The 20,103-nt window shown below is 36.2% G+C and overlaps 1 protein-coding gene across 1 annotated transcript; it reads left to right on the forward strand.

Annotated features, from left to right (window-relative positions):
* The first annotated feature begins 9,971 nt into the window (after positions 1–9,971).
* LOC113111955 (homeobox protein Dlx4b) lies at positions 9,972–16,085 on the forward strand. Its single transcript, XM_026277234.1, has 3 exons — positions 9,972–10,597; positions 11,788–11,981; positions 15,615–16,085. Exons 1-3 carry the CDS (start codon positions 10,294–10,296, stop codon positions 15,864–15,866), a joined length of 750 nt encoding a protein of 249 aa, XP_026133019.1. The 5' UTR covers positions 9,972–10,293; the 3' UTR covers positions 15,867–16,085.
* Positions 16,086–20,103: the final 4,018 nt, after the last annotated feature.

The raw sequence follows: 20,103 nt of genomic DNA on the forward strand, positions 1-20,103 counted from the left end.
GAGCTCACTGACTAACCGCCTGAAATTAACATTATGGACATAACAATTTTTTTAAAAGGAACTCGTGACAGCAAACCTCACCGGCCAGAGAGAGATTCAAAAGCAATATATCCCAATGTGTCAAATGCTAAGTTATTTCAGGGCATGTTTTACAACTGTTCTCGGCACATTAGTGGGATAAGAAGATAGATTAATTGAGAAATATAGCTGGAGAACAATTAAATACAAAATAGTTTGTAGGCTCTACTGGGTGAATATTTTTTTTTTCTGAGTAACCATCATTTTCCCAGATAGTGTATAGATTTTTAGGCATTCTGTTATCTCAAACAGCCTGAAAAATAGTGCATTTAGCTGACATAAATGGGGGGAAAAAATCTCCCCTGCGGAGTACACCCCTGCAGCCCCCTAGGTTTGGGCTAAGCCCCGAATGTTTACATCTTCTGGCTCCGCCCCTGGATGTAAGCTCAAAATTGTGAGAAAAAAATGGACCCCACTGACATTTATTATATGAAAAAAGTACAGACTTTCTCTTTAATTGTAAGCAAAAAACTACTTTGACATATAACTTATTTATATCGGATTGTTTGTCACGGTGGTTAAATGAATTATAAATGAATATTTTCATCTGGGTCATTTGACAAACAATATATAGGCTAGCTAGCAGCTCTCACAGTGTGCTGTGGAGTTGTGTTTCAATGTAAATTGTAAACTCTGAAAGGCCACCTCTCGCTCTGTTTTCAGTGACCTCAGCTGAACTGTGCCCATCTCCTCCAGCAGCCGCACTAAAGCGTCCCAGAAGCATCTTCTAGACACCCCCCTCCCCGGTCTCTGCAACGCCCCACCGCAGCTCTAAGCTGATCTGAGCTCATTTCTGAGCACCATGCTTTTTTTGTGGTCCATGGTGACATTTACAGTGGAAAAAGCCCAAGCCTCCTCCCCCGTGTTGTCTCGTCCTCTGGAATGTGTCTTTTGCTCTGCTGGAGTGTCAGAAAACAGCTCAGTGGAGCTTCTGCGCTCGCTCAACTTCAGTTCTCCTGCCATCCAGATGTGAATGTTTAGCGAGTTGGATAAAACGCGCTCTGTCTGTCAATCTTGTTCGGATTCTTTCGCCTTTATTTTCTTTTTGGTATTTCTCCTCTTTATGTCCTTCAGTTTCTGCTGCCCTGTACTTTAATGGAATTAAGATTTAATGGGATTTTGTTTTGTTTTGAAACTATTAAAACATTACATGTAGTTGCCACAGTACAGATATATTCATTAGATACATATATATATATATATATTAGATTTGCAAAATAGATTAATATGAATTAACTTTTGTGGTGACATTATGTCCAATTTATCTAATTGGCCACTTAGCAGTCAAATGCAAACTATACATCGAACCTCGTTGTCTTTTTTTGTTATCAAATCTGGGAAACTGTGGTCACACACATAGACAGTCATTTAACAGTTGGTCATGTCATTGGTGCAGAGAGATTCCAGCACCTTCCCTCATATTTCTGTCTGGCAGCAATTATTCTGGTGATGAATTCAGAGCCCAAGCCAAAAACCAGACACACACACACATTTGCAATTCCCACAAAAAGCAAGAGAGGCTACTTTTCAATGGCTTTTCAATGCCTGAAAGGTTTCCTACTGTTTATGTTACTCTTTCGCCTACTTCTGCAGGTGCCTATTGGCTTTTCTTCACTCGAATGAATGAAATAAAAATATGCATTTAAGGAATGTGATATGACTATTAACATAGCTTTCATTGCAATAATACGTTGTATTCAGGTTTATTATATCATATTAGATCATTCATTTGCCTTTACATGTCTAACATTTGGAATAATCATTCTCACCAGGCCTGCATTTATTTGATACATTAAAACAGTAATATTGTAAAATATTATTATTTATTCTAATGGATTTTGACCAGAAAGTTTAAAAAGCTGAATTAATTTCAAACAGAAATATTTTGTTACATTGTAAATGTATTTACTGTCACTTTTGATCTATTTAATGCATCATCGCTGGATAAAATTATACTTTTAAAATGTAGTGTATAACGGTTTCCACAAAATATGAAATAGGACTACACAGTGTCTGTTTTATTTGTATGGCAAAACCAAATGACTTTAAGCATTATCTAGAATTTAGAAAATTATGAGCTAAATACATTTCAGAAAAATTTGAAAGTTACAGTAATATAGTCCTACAAGTTTTTATTTTTATTTTTTATGTATATTAATATTTGACTGATCATAGTTAAATCTTGATTCTGATATGTAGGTCTGAAAGAGCAAAATCACAACAAAACTGAAATTTACGGTATTTCAGTAATGAGCATACTGTTTGGATTAGACAGACTTCACCTTGTCAACAAAACAATTCAAATGAGCTATTATTTTCTGCCTTGTGCACATCTCTATTAGCTTCTCCTTATTTCACAGAGGTGTTAGACATGTTTCATAAATACACTTCAGATTCTTCTCTCTCACCATCTCACTGTAATTTTTAACCCTTTAATCCGTTTTAGTCACTGATTGGACGAGGAGTGGCAGCAGACAGTTCTTTGATCATTCCAGCTTATTATCTCAAGGAGTGCTGGCAGCTAAAACAGCATGTTTTTTTACAACACTGAAACATGATTTCTAAATCAGTAATCTTCAAGATTTTCATGTGAATTGTCATATATGCATGTCATCTGAACGCAAGCACGCACCATCAATGACCAAGGACTGTCTACACAAGAGGAATGAGGGTGGACCACAGAAAACAGTCCCGGGTCTTCCAGTAGCCTGGAGCACAGATTAACAGTCTTTATCCAACAAAGCACACCTACCTCTTCCTCTGACCCAGAATCCCCCCTGGCCAAAACATGAGTGGAAAAAGACAAATCCTGTTGTAAACATTGCTGTTTGCAAGACTCAAGCACGTACACTACCTGTCAAACGTTTGCAATAATTACGATTGCTTAATGATTTTGAAAGAAGAATCTTATGCTTGCCAAGCTTGCATTTTTAAATTAAAAAAATACAGTAAATATTGTGAAAATACTATTTTAATATATTTTGAAATGTAATTTATTCCTGTGGTGGTAAAGCTATTTTTGTTTATTCTATTCTCCAGTGTCACTTGATCATTCAGAAATCTTTCTAAGATGCTGATTTGCTGCTCAAAAAAGCTATTTTTGTTGAAATCCTTTTTTTTCCGGGATTTGGAGTAACAGAAAGTATAAAGAACGGCATTTGTATAGAATAGTCGATTTTTGTAATACTATACAATTTTCAGTGTCACTTGATCAATTTAATGCATCCTTGCTAAATAAAAGTAGGCATTGTTTTATATACAATAAATAAATAAACTGTTTTAGGTGTTTTGAATGGTAGTGTATCACGCTTTACACAGAAATATTAAGCAGCAAGATCTGATCATTGATAAAATATTAAGCAACAAAATCGATAAAAAACATGAAAGTTTCTTGAGCAGCAAATCAGCATATCAGTATGATTTCTGAAGAATCGTGTGACACTGAAGACTGGAAAAATTCAGTTTTGCATCATAATAATAAATTACATTTCAAAATATATTTTAATATAATCACCATTAAAACTGTTTAACTGTATTTTTGAACAAATAAATCAAGTGAGCACAAGAGACTGCTTAAAATAATGATAATAATAATAATTAATTTCAAAGTTAAAATTTGACAAAATTAAAAAATGTAGTAAAAATGCTAAGTAATAGTTCCAAATATTTCTAAATAATTCTGTAAACATTTTGTACATTCCCAGAGCAGTCTATTGAAAGTGTAAAAAAAAAAACAGTTGATGTTGACGTGGCATGAAGATGGAGCCGGAGGGATAAAGCACAACTGATTCGAATGAAAAGGAATGCCGTCACTCCACATCACTGGACAATGATGGACTTAACAGGACTTTAGCACGGTCCAAGATTCACACGCACACTTCCACGCATACCTAGGAAGGTTTTCCATATTTTCTGGTCTCACACACGCACATTCACAAAGACGTACGTGTGCAGGGCAGCAGACGCCAGCCAGTCTGGGCCACGTTCTGGTGTATTGTTATTAACGTTCAGTCTCGTGTGTATTAAGGCACTGTGAGGACACATCCCTGCACTATGACTCCAGGGCTCCGCTTTGTTCTTCTCCGTAACACAGGCATAATTACAGCCTTAAAGAGCGTCTACCTTTCCTTCTCACCCTCTCTCTATCCCACACCCCAGACCGTAACAACAGGTATTCACGGGGATCTGCTCTGGCTACAGCTTTGCTCTCAAGTTCACTGCATTGTACTCATGCATGTGATTTGTGAAGTACAGTGAGTTTACCAAAACCGCTCATGCTTAACTATGAATATTGCATGTACAGTGCCCGGGAAAAGTGTTTGGACATTGAAGAAATAAACTCAATTTATGAATCTCATTGCATTAAATAAATACATCTCAAGCCAAATTGCATTTATTTTCAGGTTTTAAACGTACTTTTGAAAATTAAGATTACTTGGATGTGAAGAAAAGGTCATCATTTTGTTGATATTTTATTGTCAGTGCATACCATGATACATATACACTACTATTTGAAAGTTTGAAATAATTAAGGCTGCATTTATTTGGTCAAAAATACAGTAAAAACAGTAATATTGTTAAATTTGAATACAGTTTAAAACAGCTGTTTTCTGTTGTGAAATATGCACGTTAATTATATTTTATTCCTGTGATGGCAAAGCTAAATTGTCAGCAGCTTTTTTCAGCAGTCAATTGAATGCATCTTTGCTAAATAAAAGTATATATATAGAGAGAGAGAGAGAGAGAGAGAGAGAGAGATATGTACCCCAAACTTTTAATTGGTAGTGTATTGTTGTTTATTGTTGTTGTTGTTGTTGTTTTTAGTTTTTTGTTTATTTGTTTGTTTTGCATTTTAAACATTAATAATAAATATTTTTGAGCAACAAATAAACATATTATAATGATTTCTGAAGGATCATGTGAAATTAAAAACTGCAGTAATGATGCTGACATTTCAGCTTTGCATCAGAGAAAAATATTACATTTTAAATTATATAAAAAAACTGTTATTTTAAATTGTAATAATGTTAGTATATATATATATATATATATATATATATATATATATATATATATATATATATATATATATATATATATATATATATACACACAAACACACACAGCCTTGGTTGTAATTAAAAAATAGTAATTATTCCAAAATTTGACTTTCACACACAAACACACACACACACACACACACACACACACACACACACACACACACAACACAACACACACAACCTTGGTTGTAATTAAAAAATAGTAATTATTCCAAAATTTGACTTTCACACACAAACACACACACACACACACACACAACACAACACACACACAACCTTGGTTGTAATTAAAAAATAGTAATTATTCCAAAATTTGACTTTCACACACAAACACACACACACACACACACACAACACAACACACACACAACCTTGGTTGTAATTAAAAAATAGTAATTATTCCAGAAATTTGACTGGTAGTCTGTAAAAGTTTTACTTGCAACAGAACTGATAAAACTCTCCTCTCGATGAAATTGTCATGTTGCATCCTCACTGTAGCTTCAGAGAATGTGGTTTAGCCATGACAATAATTTGTGGCTGTGTTTTGGTCCATTGGCCCTGGAGACCACGAGCTGCCATGGCTTGGGTCTCAGCCCACTGTGGTCCCCTTCGGCCCCGGAAAACTCAGCTGGGATGAGAAACACAACCAAAATGAACAAGTGGCACACCAGCACTTCTGCAACATATGGAAGTTGCTTCGCTTTAATGATCATACTCTGAGACAGATGAAGAGGGAGGTATCGCTGCCGTCTCTTGCTTGTGATGCCTGGGATTTTCAGGGTGTGATTAAAAATCACATGCACTGCAGGTTTTTATAGAAAAGTGAGAAATAAAGTAATTATGTCAATGCTGGATGGTTTACCGAGCAATAGCAAAGCAGAAAGATTACAGAATGATTTTGCTCATTGAATCTCTTTTTTACTTACTCTGTTTCTGCATGCATGTGATGATTTTGATGGTTTTCAAATGATTTTGATGATTTTTGATGGTGATTTTGATCACCATCCATGATTTTGGATGGTGCTTGTTTTTCAGGCAATTCTTTAATATCTGCATTGTAAACATTTACGATTTCCAAATGTTACCTTAAAGAGTTATTTCAACCAGATTTAACACATAAAATTTAGCTTTGGTTGTATAATTCATGTATTTAGGTTGATTCCGCTACAGTGGGGGAAATATTTAGCCGATCACCTGCTGATTTTGTAAGTTTGCCCTCTTTCAAAGAAATTAAGGGTCTGTAATTTTTATGGTAGGTTAATTTTAACGGATAGAAACAGAATATCAACCAAAAAATACAGAGAAAACACATTATGTTAAGGTAAGAAATTAATTTGCATTTTAGTGAGTGAAATAGGTATTTGATCCCCTACCAAGCAGCAAGAAATCTGGCTCCCACAGATTGGTTATGTGCCCATGTGGAACACAGATTAGTCCTGAGACTTTAAGAAGTTACTCCTAATGTCAGATCGTGTATTATTGTATAACACACCTGTCCACACAGTCTGTATCTTCCATTCCAACCTCTCCCACCACCATGGGCAAGAGCAAAGAGCTGTCAAAGGATGTCAGAGATGAGATTTTTAGCCCTAACCCTAAGACCATCAGCAAGAAGCTTGGTGAGAAGGAGACAACTGTTGGTGCGATTCTTCGGAAATGAAAGAAATACAAAGCAACCATCAGTCAGCCTTGGTCTGGTCTCAGCACCGAACTACACGGGAGGAGCTGGTTAATGATCTTAAGGCAGTTGGGACCATAGTCACCAAGCAAAACATTGGTAACACACTACACCGCAATGGACTGAAATCATGCAGCGCCCGCAGGGTCCCTCTGCTCAAGATGGTCTTGATGTTTAGGCCCATTTAAAGTTTGCCAAAGGACATCTAAATGATTCAGAGAAGGCTTGTGTTTGGAGGGAAAGAAATGCTGACTATGACCCCAAGAACACCATCCTTACAGTCAAGCACGGAGGTGGAAACGTTATGCTTTGGAGCAGTTCATCTGCTAAAGGTACAGGACGACTTCATCACATTGAGAGGCAAATGGACGGGGCCATGTACTTTAAAACCTTGGATGAGAACCTCCTTCCCTCAGCCAGAACACTGATGATGGGGCATATTTTCCCCACTTCATATTAAATCGTTTTACCTGCATAAATCTGGTTAATTTATATCTTTTCATTTTCAGTTTTCATGGAGATTGTTTTGCAGTGTAGTTAGAAATGCACAATTCACCGCACAAGCAACTCTTAGAAATATATCTCTCAAATATATCCTTTTTGACATGAAATTCCCTTATTTGGATGGTAAATATTCAATTAAATGTACTGATTATCGCTAAATTGTGTATGTTCTGTGCCTTTTGGTAATCAAAGATTCTTGTTCAAATAATTATATAATCTCTCACAACCAAAAACCCAGGTTTATTTATTTATTTATTTATTTATTTATTTTTTATTTTTTTTTGTGGCACAGGAAATTATTTAATTTAGTAGAGGAAAGGAAATGTGCAACCTACTAGTCTGTGGTTTTCTTTTGGTCCAGTAGCAGAAGAACCCTGATGATATTTGATATTTCAGTTTTTTGTTGTGTGGATGTTTGGCTATATATATATATACATATATATATATATATATATATATATATAATGTAACACCTAATAACATGGTCACAAATCCGGGCATGAGATTTTAGTACACTATTTTGAAACGTACACATTTTTACACAGGCACCTAAAACATACTGACACCTCATGTTGCCATTTATGGTAATTATTTCACCCCCATGGTTCATTTAAACTGGTTCAGCTGATCTTAATTAATAGGCCTGAATTCAAACAAAAATAACTGTAAAAACAATAATAATACCACTAATACCATAATAAGATCTAAAATGTCTCTTACAAAGAGCTTAAAATAATAGTTTCAGATTGTGCGTATGAATTCTTCATTGTTATTGGTGTGTGTGTGTGTGTGTGTGTGTGTGTGTGTGTGTGTGTGTGTGTGTGTGTGTGTGTGTGTGCTGTCACGCGCTCAAAGGCTTGTCAAACTCTGACTGGATTACAAAGCGCTTTCATCCTCCGCAGAAAACACCAGCTCCACTTTTACCTGAGAAAAACCAATGAGGGGACTCCTTAAAACTATTTCATTATTCGTTCGTATTTTAAAAACAGGTTTTATCTAATTCAAAAATATGCTTATTATGGCATTGGCTATTTTAATTCAACTGAACCTGAATTGAACTATAGCATTTATATTATAGGCCTACCTTCAATTTAATCAACAATTTAGCTAATTTTGCCTTCGTGTAGATTAAAATAACAATTGCCGACGTGTTTGACAGCACAAGGCAGATCGGGGCAGGTTGTCGCATCTATCTAGGCCCTATGACAAGTTTTAATAGCTCTTAAATACACTCATGAAGCCAGTAAAAACGGGTTAATTTAGGAGTTTCGCTTTAGAGGGATGAGTGCGAGAGGTCACCGGTTCACTTCTTACTTAGCCTAGTTAAATGTTTCTTTTTCTAATAAACTTTTAATAAACTTGTAATATGTACAGCAGTGTTCCAGTTAATTTATCAGCGTTTGGTTGCATTTTGTGATTTCACGGTCAAATAAGCGAAAAACAGCTGCTGTAGGACCGTAAGGGAACTTTGTATGCCCTCTTGGGTGATTTTAAAAATAGATAAACCAGCAGGTCTAGTTTTAATTTATTGATTATTATACAGTTAAAATAGTTCGTTGTGTCTATTTGTTTGAAAGGTGAAATTTGCCTGATTTTTATTTATTTTGTTCCTTCTGTTTGACTTATTTCCCAGACCTTTAAATTTAAATGTATTTAAAACAAAAACTAAACTCTAAATTCTTACGTAGCCTATAGACTAAAAGCACACACACTTCCAGCTCATTCGATATTCTGTAGACCTGTATAATTTTTATTTTAATGAAACTAACCGCAGTACCCAATACTTTTATTCCCTACCTGTATACATATTTTAAAGCACACTTCGGAGTTTCTCCTTTTTTAGCGGGGCCACTTGCTAGAAGTAGCAGGAATGTGTGTGCTGGAACAAACAAAAACTGGACTGGAGGAATGGAATGGAATAACAAACAAACTTCTAATGATTTTAGTTTTCTGAATGGAAGGTGGAACTCCATTCCGGCCAAATGTCGCAACGGACGCAATCCACTCGATTTGTTCAAAGTTTTCCTATAAGCAACAACAGTCAGGTGTACCAAACTGATTTCAATAAACACGGAGAACAATCACATAATCACATATTCAACAAGACATGCTTTAATAGAAGCATGCGTTAATATATTAACATGCATTCATATTTTTTATGTAATTTTTGTGTTTTATGGTCGTTGCAGATTGAGTGTAGCCTAATTAAAAATAATAATTTATTTATATTATTAATATAATATAATATAATATTATATTTATGAATTAACCCATACAATGTGACATCTTGCTCTGCTGTCGCCACCATTCTTTCGTGTTTTCACAAATAGTTTTTACTCATTTTCTAATCATTCTAAATACTAATAATCGTAAAATTTATCCAATATCTTTTTTAATTACAAATATTTGTATTAAAGAGAGTAATACCTAGCCAACCTTCCACTATAGGCCTATGCAAGAGAATGACTGTAAAGTTGCATTGCATTGAGACAATTATTGCTGTAAATATTTCGCAGCTCTCTTTTTGTATGTGGTTTGTTTCAAATAATTTATGTAAAGGTAGTGTTTAATTTGAAGATCATTATCATGTGACATGATCGATATGAAGGCTCAGCATAATTCGATAGCAAATGCTCATCAACTTCATTTAGCTCTCCCCAGTGTCGCGTGACACACCAATCAGCGCGCGCTCTCGCGGAGCGCGAGTCAGTCTGAAGCACGCAGGACCGCGAGCCCGAGGTGACTTAGATATTGCGCGGTTCGGTCATGATTTAAGAGAGATAAACTCATATTCACCTATGAAATTTGCTGCAGTGACTTTGGGAAACACGTTTTTTATTTAGAAATTCGTGGTCGTTCGTTTTATCCCGGATTATTTTGGGATGTATCTTGTTCAAGGTGTTTTTCGTGCACAGTGAACGTTCAATGCAGCACTCAGACCATCCTCGGGCTTTATGGACTTGACTGTTAATGATGTCTATGGGTTTCATGTCTGATGCGCTGAATAGTTCAGATCCTTCCAAATCAGCATTTTTAGAGTTCGGCCAGCAGCATTTATCCGGATTCGCACACAATATTTACCCAGTACATGGATTGCACTCAGGCGGACACCTCCAGCACGATGCTCCATACCCTTCCACCGCGTCCCATTACAGCCGGCCGTTGGGATACGCCTACCCCGGGTCGGTGAGCGCTCCTGCACCGGGTGCTTACATGCCTTACCAGCCAAACAACCACAGCAGTACTCTTGCGCACACGAGGGCGGAGGAGACGAGTGAGTATCCTCATTAAACAAATGGAAAAAGTGTGAGGTTTTGAGACAAGATATATGCATCTGTTTTGGCATTGGTAATCAAGTTCGCTAATGCACTTTTCAATAGCCTATCTACAGAATGCAACTGGGTAAAAACGTTATGCATGCATGTTTCATTATTTGATTCATATATGTCATGGCTAATACATTTATTTATTGCATTAATTTATTGCATTTATACCAGTAGCTAATTTAATTGCACACTGCATTTTAAATAAATAACAGATTAAGTTAAAGAAAAAAGCACACATGATTTAATTAATTTTAAAGACCAAGGCTTTCAGTGAACTCGGAGTAAATCAATTCCAAATGGCAAACACAAAAGTCTGTGTATTGCAAGGGCCTGCCCTTTTATTTTAACAACTTTCATAAAAATGTGTGTGTGTGTGTGTGTGTATATATATATATATATATATAGATAGATAGATTTGTATTTTAGGCGTAAATAACCTCGTTTTTCCTGATAGGCCTCGAACTTGATAGCAACATTAAAACGTTTATTTCTTAAAGGCAACATAAGGCTGCCATCAAAGCAGTCGTCAGTGAAGTCATTTATATCGAGATTGCACATTGTTCACATTGTTCACACACAATATATGTAGGCTAGGGTATATCCATTATGTCAAAAAATATATATGTTATGAAGGCTTAATTACGCACGTAAATATGTAAAGATAGACTACTAAATTATAGCTTCATATAATATTGTGCACGTCCACCTTTGCCATATAGCGAAGAAGCCTTTCAAATACTTTTCAGTAATATTATTAAATCTATAAAAAATTGACGTTATTATTATTATTATTATTATTATTATTATTATTATTATTATTATTATTATGGCTCTTGCAGAATGCCATTGTTTGCTCTTAGGTTCAAGTTTAGGCTCGTAAACATTAATGACTTTAAAGCGACATTAATTATGCTTTAGGCTACTGATGTTGAAAATGATGACCCATAATATCTATGTTCCCCCTATAACATCTGATAAATCTCCTATTTGGCTGCTGTAAATCAAACAGACAGTTACAGCTCTGGTGCGTCATTATTTACGATTTTTCTCACACAGTAACTCGCTCGTTTGCAGACATTTCTCCTTGGCGTTTACTGTGTCATAATGCTGTCGTTTTATTTCGTCTGCATGCCCGAAGACCACGAAAAGCCAGCGGTCATTGAGAATGGTGAAATTCGCCTTAATGGCAAGGGGAAGAAGATCCGCAAACCGCGAACCATTTACTCCAGTGTTCAGCTGCAGGCTCTGCACCAGCGCTTCCAGCAGACCCAGTACCTCGCGCTGCCCGAGCGCGCAGACCTCGCCGCCAAACTGGGACTGACGCAAACACAGGTAAATGTCCAGCATCTCCACTTCTGCTGGGGACCATACGACTGAGTGTTCCTCCTGCTCGCCACGAGGCCTTGTTAACACGACAGGACGAATGCTCTGTTGAGGAGAGCAGATGTGGAACAAGATCACGGGTTACATTAAATTAAGTTATGTACAGTAAGATCTGTTGAAGAACCTCATTAGGGTGACGTCGGCATTGTGGCATTTGTCATTTGCCCAGCTAACAGAACAAACGTAACATAAATAGAACGTACGTTCAATGATTGTCTTTAAAATAATTTTCAAGCACAAAAATATTATCTGTACATCACTGGATATATATATATATATATATATATATATATATATATATATATATATATATATATATATATATATATATATATATATATATATATTCTGAAACGCTTTAGTTTTTAAGTTTCAGAATGTTCATAGAGCATTCAAACGTAACGTTCCCATAATGCTTGCACAATGATAAAATTTAATGTTTAAATAGCCTAATGTTGACAAAAAGCAGTTTTTAGAACATTTTAAGAATTGGACGTTTTGATTATTCAGAAATAATATTTTAGAAAGTAGAAAGTATGCTGGGTGCAAGGGCGCCGTTTATGAACCACGGGAAAACAGGAAAAAATAAATCTGTATTTGAACATTTTCTGTGTTATATGTTGTTTTAGGGTTGTGTCCAAAACATTTAGACACTTGATCATGCATATTATTATTATTATTATTATTATTATTATTATTATAATAAAATAAATATTGCTTTAAAATATCAAACCAAGTGGCATTTATAAAGAAATAAAGCACATTTGAGATTATTTGGAAATTATTCAGTTTTTGAAAAGTACACTTGGTATTGGAATATGTTCATAGTTAATAATTAATGTGATTACTCTGATGTGAATTTGAGAGGAACTGACCTCATACATCCACAATAAATCACCAGTCATATTGAAAGTTACTTCTGTGATAAAGATCTAGCACAATGCAACTGCAAATGCCAATTGGTTTGATATTTTCTATATAATACAATAATGTCCAAAAGTTTTTTTAAGCCAGGCTCAAGTGCTCAAATACCTACAAATCTTTCTGAAAGTAATTATGCTGAGGTGAGGCTTTAAGTCAGTATTATACTGGATGAGCATTCAAATGAGACTATGATGAGTCATTCAATACTGGTTTCTGAGCATTTATGTGCTTTGTGTCATGTATACGCAAGTAGGCCGATTTGTTTCACTATATTGTTAAAGCTAAGTGAGGATTTCGTTTAATCCGACCTTTACATTCAGTTTGCAGTTAGTACACTAGATTTGTGTTCTTAGTCTTTACAGTACGAGATAATATTTTATCCCTAGAATGATTTACTCTTGATTGCTTAAGCCTTATGCTAAATAATTGATATCCAACCACACACTCATGTGATTGATTTCACAAAGTACGGTCATTTCTGGGCCAGCGGATGAGATGAATGAGCGCTGATGAGTTTTAGGGCCATTTGCTCAGTCAGAACCTTTTGTATGCATTCTCTTAGTGAAAGCTAATTGATTTATAAGTCATATGCCTATGCTTGTTATGTTGATGTCACACCCTTTAATGGGTTCCAGTTGGGTGGTGTTAAGGACATTGATTTATTTTTATAAAAATCCCTTCTGTTGACACACACACACATGCAGGAATGAGAAGTAAAATATTAAAGCATGCATCTGAAATGTGCATGTGTGTGGAGAAATATGGAAACCTAACATAAGCCTGGGTGCAGCTATATTACCCATGAGCCTTGCGATTATTCTTGTACAGTTTTTCCTTCTTCATTTCTGTCCCTCCCTCTATATCTATGTTAAACACTTGCTGCCCTTCGTGTGACAGGTTGCACCTCATTTTTGGCCAGTGACCCCTCGGTTTTCATCAAAGTCACTGGTTGAGGAACGCTTCTTGCAAATGGTTGCATATTCACTGTTTGGAATTCAAACCTACTACAGTGATACAGAACGTTTATGCAATATCAGTGGCAGCGATTTGAAGTCCAGAGCATCGCTGCCAGTTTCCATTTGATCCATAAATGTGACTGAAAGCACATAAACAAGTGCCACACATCATAAGTCCCTCCCTGCGCATATAACATAGGTCTGGAATCTATCACCTCACCATAAAAGCTGTTTGGCAAACCTATCTTTGGAAATAAAAAAGAAAATCCTTTTTACATGTGTTTATTAAATCTGTTGACAGCCAAACTAATAACATTGTGTAAAAGCCCAGTGAATAGATTTTGATTGTCTGAGCTTATGGAAACTCCGTTTGGTGGGCTCTCTGACTCAGCCTTTCAGCGTGGCTGGTGTTTTTCACGCACACGTTCAGCTGAATTCTTCCGAAGGCACAATTTCGGGTCTCGCTCTTCAAGGTGTTTCTAAATTAAGTCCATATTCTGGCAAAGGAACCATAAAATCCCACATCATTAAGGACACTTCTCAAACATTGTGTGCGAGTGTATTTGCAGTGAAATAAATAGATTTAAAGTTAAATTTTATATTATAATTCCCGAAAACCTTCACCACTATAACCATCTGGTCGTACAATATATATATATATATATATATATATATATATATATATATATATATATATATATATATATATATATATATATATATATATATATATAAATGAAAAAGCACATTGAAATAAATGTTATGTTTAAATATGCAAAGCATGCATTATTTCATTAAATCTGCATTCACTTCCAGAAGAGAAATCCAGTTTCATTTTGTTGACATTTTAACTGAGGGGATTTGGGTATTGATTTTTATCCCTCCTTATATCAGAAAATACTGTTAACAGAACCTTTTGCCGTTTTTAGGAATAACATGTTGTATAAATCCAGCAAATGAACAAACCTCTGTAGAAACCTTCATAATGTAGATAGGAACATTTGGTGTGTTTAAGTGCTGCTGAAGTGAGTAAATGATGACTGTCATTGTTTACTCCTTCTCAAGTTGTTACAAACCTGTATGAGTTTCTTTAAAAATATCCGTAACCAAACAGTTGACGTTGACATTTTGACCATTGTATTTTCCATAGTCAATTGCTACCGTCAACTGTTTGGTTATCTTCTCTTGTGTTTAATAGAAGAAACAACTCATGCAGGTTTGAGGGTGAATAAATTATGTGAGAATTTTCAGTTAAACTATTTCTTTAACGATTGGTGGGTGGCTTTAGCATCAATATGTACCAACTCCATACTAAATGTATTCCTGATTCATTTATCAAAATCTGCCAAGCAAACTCTCTGGAAGTCATTTCAGTTCAACTAAATCTAAGCATTTTTTTACGCTGTGATAGTTGTTGTCAGACACACGCTTCACAGCCTTCATAAAAATGGCAGGGTGGAACAATTGCTGAGTACGTGTGTAATGTAACGCAGAAATGTCACTGAGTCCATCTCAACAAAGACCGCTCAAGCTGTCTGGCAAATTTCAGAGTTTCAATATCATCCTAAAAAAGGGGGTGTCATAAAGGCAGACCTCTGTTGTCTCGAAAGCTGTTTGATTGATTGTAAAACATGTGGCCTGCATTCCCGTTGCGAGTATTGTAATGTTCACTTTTTTTCTCTCTCTCTTCTGTTTGCTGAAGGTGAAAATATGGTTTCAGAACAAGCGCTCCAAGTATAAGAAGATCATGAAGCATGGCTCCAGTGGACCTGAAGGGGAGCTTCTTCACACCACCTCCTCATCCTCTCCATGCTCTCCAAGTCTCTCTCAGCTCTGGGAGGTCTCTATGGCCAACAAAGTGCCACCCATGCATCCCAGCAGTTACATGAACAATTACGGGCACTGGTATCCCCCGCACCACCAGGATCCTGTGCCCAGACCCCAGATGATGTGATTGAAATTGGAAACACAGAGCCAGAGAGACTCCATTCCGTGTTGACACCTGCCTAACCTGTGAACGGTTTTTCCTTTACTGTGTTCATATGTGTTTTATTGCTTGGTGTGTTTGGAAAGGACTGTTTTACTCCCCTGACTCCCCTATTACACTTCAGTAGCTTTTCGACCTTTTCAGATCTTTTACAATGTGCTTGAAATAAAGGATTTATGACTGTTATGAATGATTTCTAGAAATGTTGATATTTAAATGATAAACGTTTGTTTTCGTTTTTAAAAAAGGCCTGGTGACGTCACATATATTCAAAACAATATGAACGGCGACGTCTAATAACGCCAATCATGTTTGAACAGCAGTTTTAATAATATTGTTAATAATAAACGCTAGTGAAATAGATCTATGAAGGCCTATAAATTAGGCTTCTTGGAATAAATAGCAAAATAGCACAGAACTAATGAGATTTTTGAGATTAAACGAAGCTGCCAAAATATAAATTATATCAATACAGCACTTATAAATTCACAGATGTTCAGGCAGCGTCCGTGTGTTACAGATTTTCATTTTTCCCTATGTGCAGGTGTGAGAAAACTAGAGGTTGAGGTTTAGCTATCAATTATTTATGATGAAGGCACATTAATTTTAAGACGATCAGTTTTTATTCGACTCTGACTATGATTATATATATATATATATATATATATATATATATATATATATATATATATATATATATATATGTATATATATATATATATATATATATGTATATATATATATATATATATATATATATATATATATATATATATATGAATTAAATATCGTATCACCTGAAGCACGTAATTTGTCGAGTTATGCTACAAAATAGCAAAAATGTCAGTAAATTAGGCGCTGTATCCATACGCGAAAGTACATACAGAAAAATCTCTCGAGTCAAGAAGGTCCGATTTAAATAAATTTATTTTGGAATATTCGGAAATATTGCCAATGTAATTGTTCTGCTTTCTTGCAGAAAGAAATAGCGCGAACAGCTGGATAAATGAGCTAACAGATGAATTATGAATAACCATTAACAATTAGATGCAGCAGAAAATATGAGTTCTGAAGAACGTGTTTCTATTCAAATTTCCTTAATATCTTATTTAGTCAGAATCATAGAAATACAATTTGATCAGTTCAATCATACGCGGCTAGTTGTTGAATTCCAAGACGCTAGTAACAAATCAGAAAACATCTGCTTTTCCACAGCTTGTTTTCCTCTCTTTCTAAAGTAAAAGTAATCCAAAGTACTGATTGAGGTGATGTCGTAATGCCACCATGATAAATCACCACAACATTCAATCAAATACAAAAGAGAAAACATAATTAGGCTAAACGTACATTCAGTGCTTATTGCTTAACTATCTAAATACCGCAAACAAGATGTTTGTTTCGCCTCCCAAATTACGCTGATGCTTATTTAATATGATTCCACCATGATTTATGGTGTGCTTATTCCTGTAGTGGTTATTTAGCAGGAGATAGGTTTCGTATCCATTCATTTTGCGAAAAACGCGACGCCACTTTTTGATATTAGGGTCCCATTTTTGGTTCCTCAAAGAACCGTTCAGTCAAAAGTTATTAAAAAAATAACCAATTTTGTAGGCTATATATAATGATAAGTCTAAATACAGGTTTTTGGCCTTTGCAAAGCAAAAACGTATCAATAAAGCTCATGAACCATCACAAAATAAAGGGTGCAGATTTGCTCTGTTCCACTGTAACGATGCCACCTGGAGGAATGCGGGGTCCACTTGACCTGACTTTGACCCGGCTCACTCAACAGGGTCTTGTCTAAACAGCCTTGTTTAAACAGCCATATTACAAAGCATCTCTGTCATTTCAAGCTCTTCGGATCCAACACAATTCAGAACAGTGTGCGGCTTTTTTGCAGCTTGGAATAAATCTGTTTTATTCAATCACAAACTCCAAATAATGTAAATTAAATTGCTGGGTAGATTTTATTATAAGCCCTATTATGAGATAAAATAATGCCTGCCACATGCAACTCTCATGCACAGAACAATAATGACAAAATTCTTCCAAAACCTTCAACTGCATGAAACTCTTAATATCTTTACAATAACACGCATTTATGAGCCTCCGCAACATCTGTGGGAGATTTACTGCGATGACTCTACAGTCCCACCATCAGTGTTTTCTTGTTTCCTTCCACAGTCCTAGTCAGAATCACTAGCGCAGAGTCACTTACCTGTTCTGTACCCTCGATGGGTGACAAGCCACGCTTAAAAATCCACCATGCTTCTGTAAATGGAAAACATCTCTCTGCACTTAAACTGATTTTAACATGCACCTCTTTATATACTCCCATCCCAGAGTTTGATTTGTGGAGTTTATGTTGCTCCGTTTAGATGACAGTCATGGGAAGAGAAGACAAGTGTTTTTAAATGAAGTAGCGAGCCCTCACAAGGGAAATTATAGGCAATTTTACATCTCAAGATTAGAATAATGGGTGCTCAAGTCGGACAAGCAGAGAAATGGGCTTTCAAACAGGGCAATTACGTGGGAAGCTGATTTGGGAGAGCACTAAAGGGCAATGGGATGGACTGATAGCAGTTTAAAGAGATTTCCAGCACTTCAAGGTGCCTGGCAAGATTTAATTGCAGTGCATCAGCATTTGAGGAAAAAATATTCGCGAATGGATTTCGAAGCCTAGAGAAGATTTGAGGGACAAGGACGAAACCGGTTCCCGAAATCTTCCCTGGTTTGTGGGGTGAAAGAGAGTTCAGTGGTTCACAGCTGTCAAGAAAACCTCTCTCATTTGATCTTATTTACATTTGGAGCAGAATGATGCTGCTGAGTGAAGCCTGCGGAGCTGGGCTTTGAGCGGGTGTCGGGCAGCTGCCCTCTGTCTCTGCATGGCAACACATGCATGTCCCAACCGCAGTTGACCTCCTATTCAACCACCCCAGAGGCCTCCAGTGCCATTTTTTGGATACGGTTTCTCGTCAAACACGTAAAGATTGGCCCTGCCTATCTTTATTTAGGTGTTGTGGTGCACTGAATCATAGTATCATGTTCAAGTTCAACAGTTCAGGCACGGACGGAGCACACGGGCCGAGGTGACCATGTCAGCCCACACACCCAGCTTGGCTACCAGTTTCTCTGAGTGAGCGATGCGTCCCAAGACGACGCCACCTAGATCATAACCCGTAATTGAAGGCCACACACCACGAACAAGCCCAGCGGAAAACAGATACGTTACACATGGCCCAACTACAACTGCAAATATTGTATCAAACAGATAGCAGCCGTTTCTTTATGGACCCTATGACATAGCTTCCTCACACGAAAGTGGTAAACACATTAGAGGGGATAAAATGTCTTAGGGTTTGAACTTTGGCCATTGTACACAGATGACGGGATTATCATATTTTAAGGAGAACTAAGTGGCCTGACAGGTTTTAGGTGTGAATATGACTCTTTCTTCTCTATTGGAGGTAGGAGAGTAACTCAATCGCATGCAACAGCAAGGCAGGTATTATAAGATCTTCATGACTAATTCCACAGCTATGAAATGCCCAGAAAATGACTCGCAGTTAACCAACCAACCAACCATCTTAACCATCTCGATCTGTTATGCTATTAATCTAACTATAGTGGCATCTCACGTTTTTTCTTTTCATCCCTGTCAGCATCAGCATCCACCTATGCTTTGGATATCACAGTGGTATTTTTGGATGCAAGATTTACAGTGCTGGTCACGCAGATGGACTGTTTATGCTTCTTGTTACTAAAGCCACAATGGTTGCTGTTAAACAGAATGACGATTTCCATGTGAAACACCTCTTAATTTTTTTAACTATTCAAGCTACTTTATTTACATAAAATTCCAAATGGGGGTTTTCAAATCATTTTTGGTTCGTTGAGGAACCTTTCATTAAAAAGTTCTTTAATGAACCATGTTTTTTTCTGGTTCCTTGAAGAACCTTTCAGTGAAAGGTTCTTCAAAGAACCATTGTTCCTACTGTGAAGACCATCTTAAAAATCTAAATAAGCTTTTCCGTTATAAAGAACTTTCTGTGGAATGGAAAGTTTCCACAAAGGTTCTACATTGAACTGCCCATGTCAATAAAAGACACTTTATTGTTAAGAGAATATTTGACTTTTACCAACGTGTTGTCCTAAAGAAGCACTGCTGTGATTGCAATGAGGTCCATGTTAGTGCCCAAAAATT

Source organism: Carassius auratus, chromosome 12 (genome assembly GCF_003368295.1).
Source record: "Carassius auratus strain Wakin chromosome 12, ASM336829v1, whole genome shotgun sequence".
NCBI lineage: Eukaryota > Metazoa > Chordata > Actinopteri > Cypriniformes > Cyprinidae > Carassius > Carassius auratus.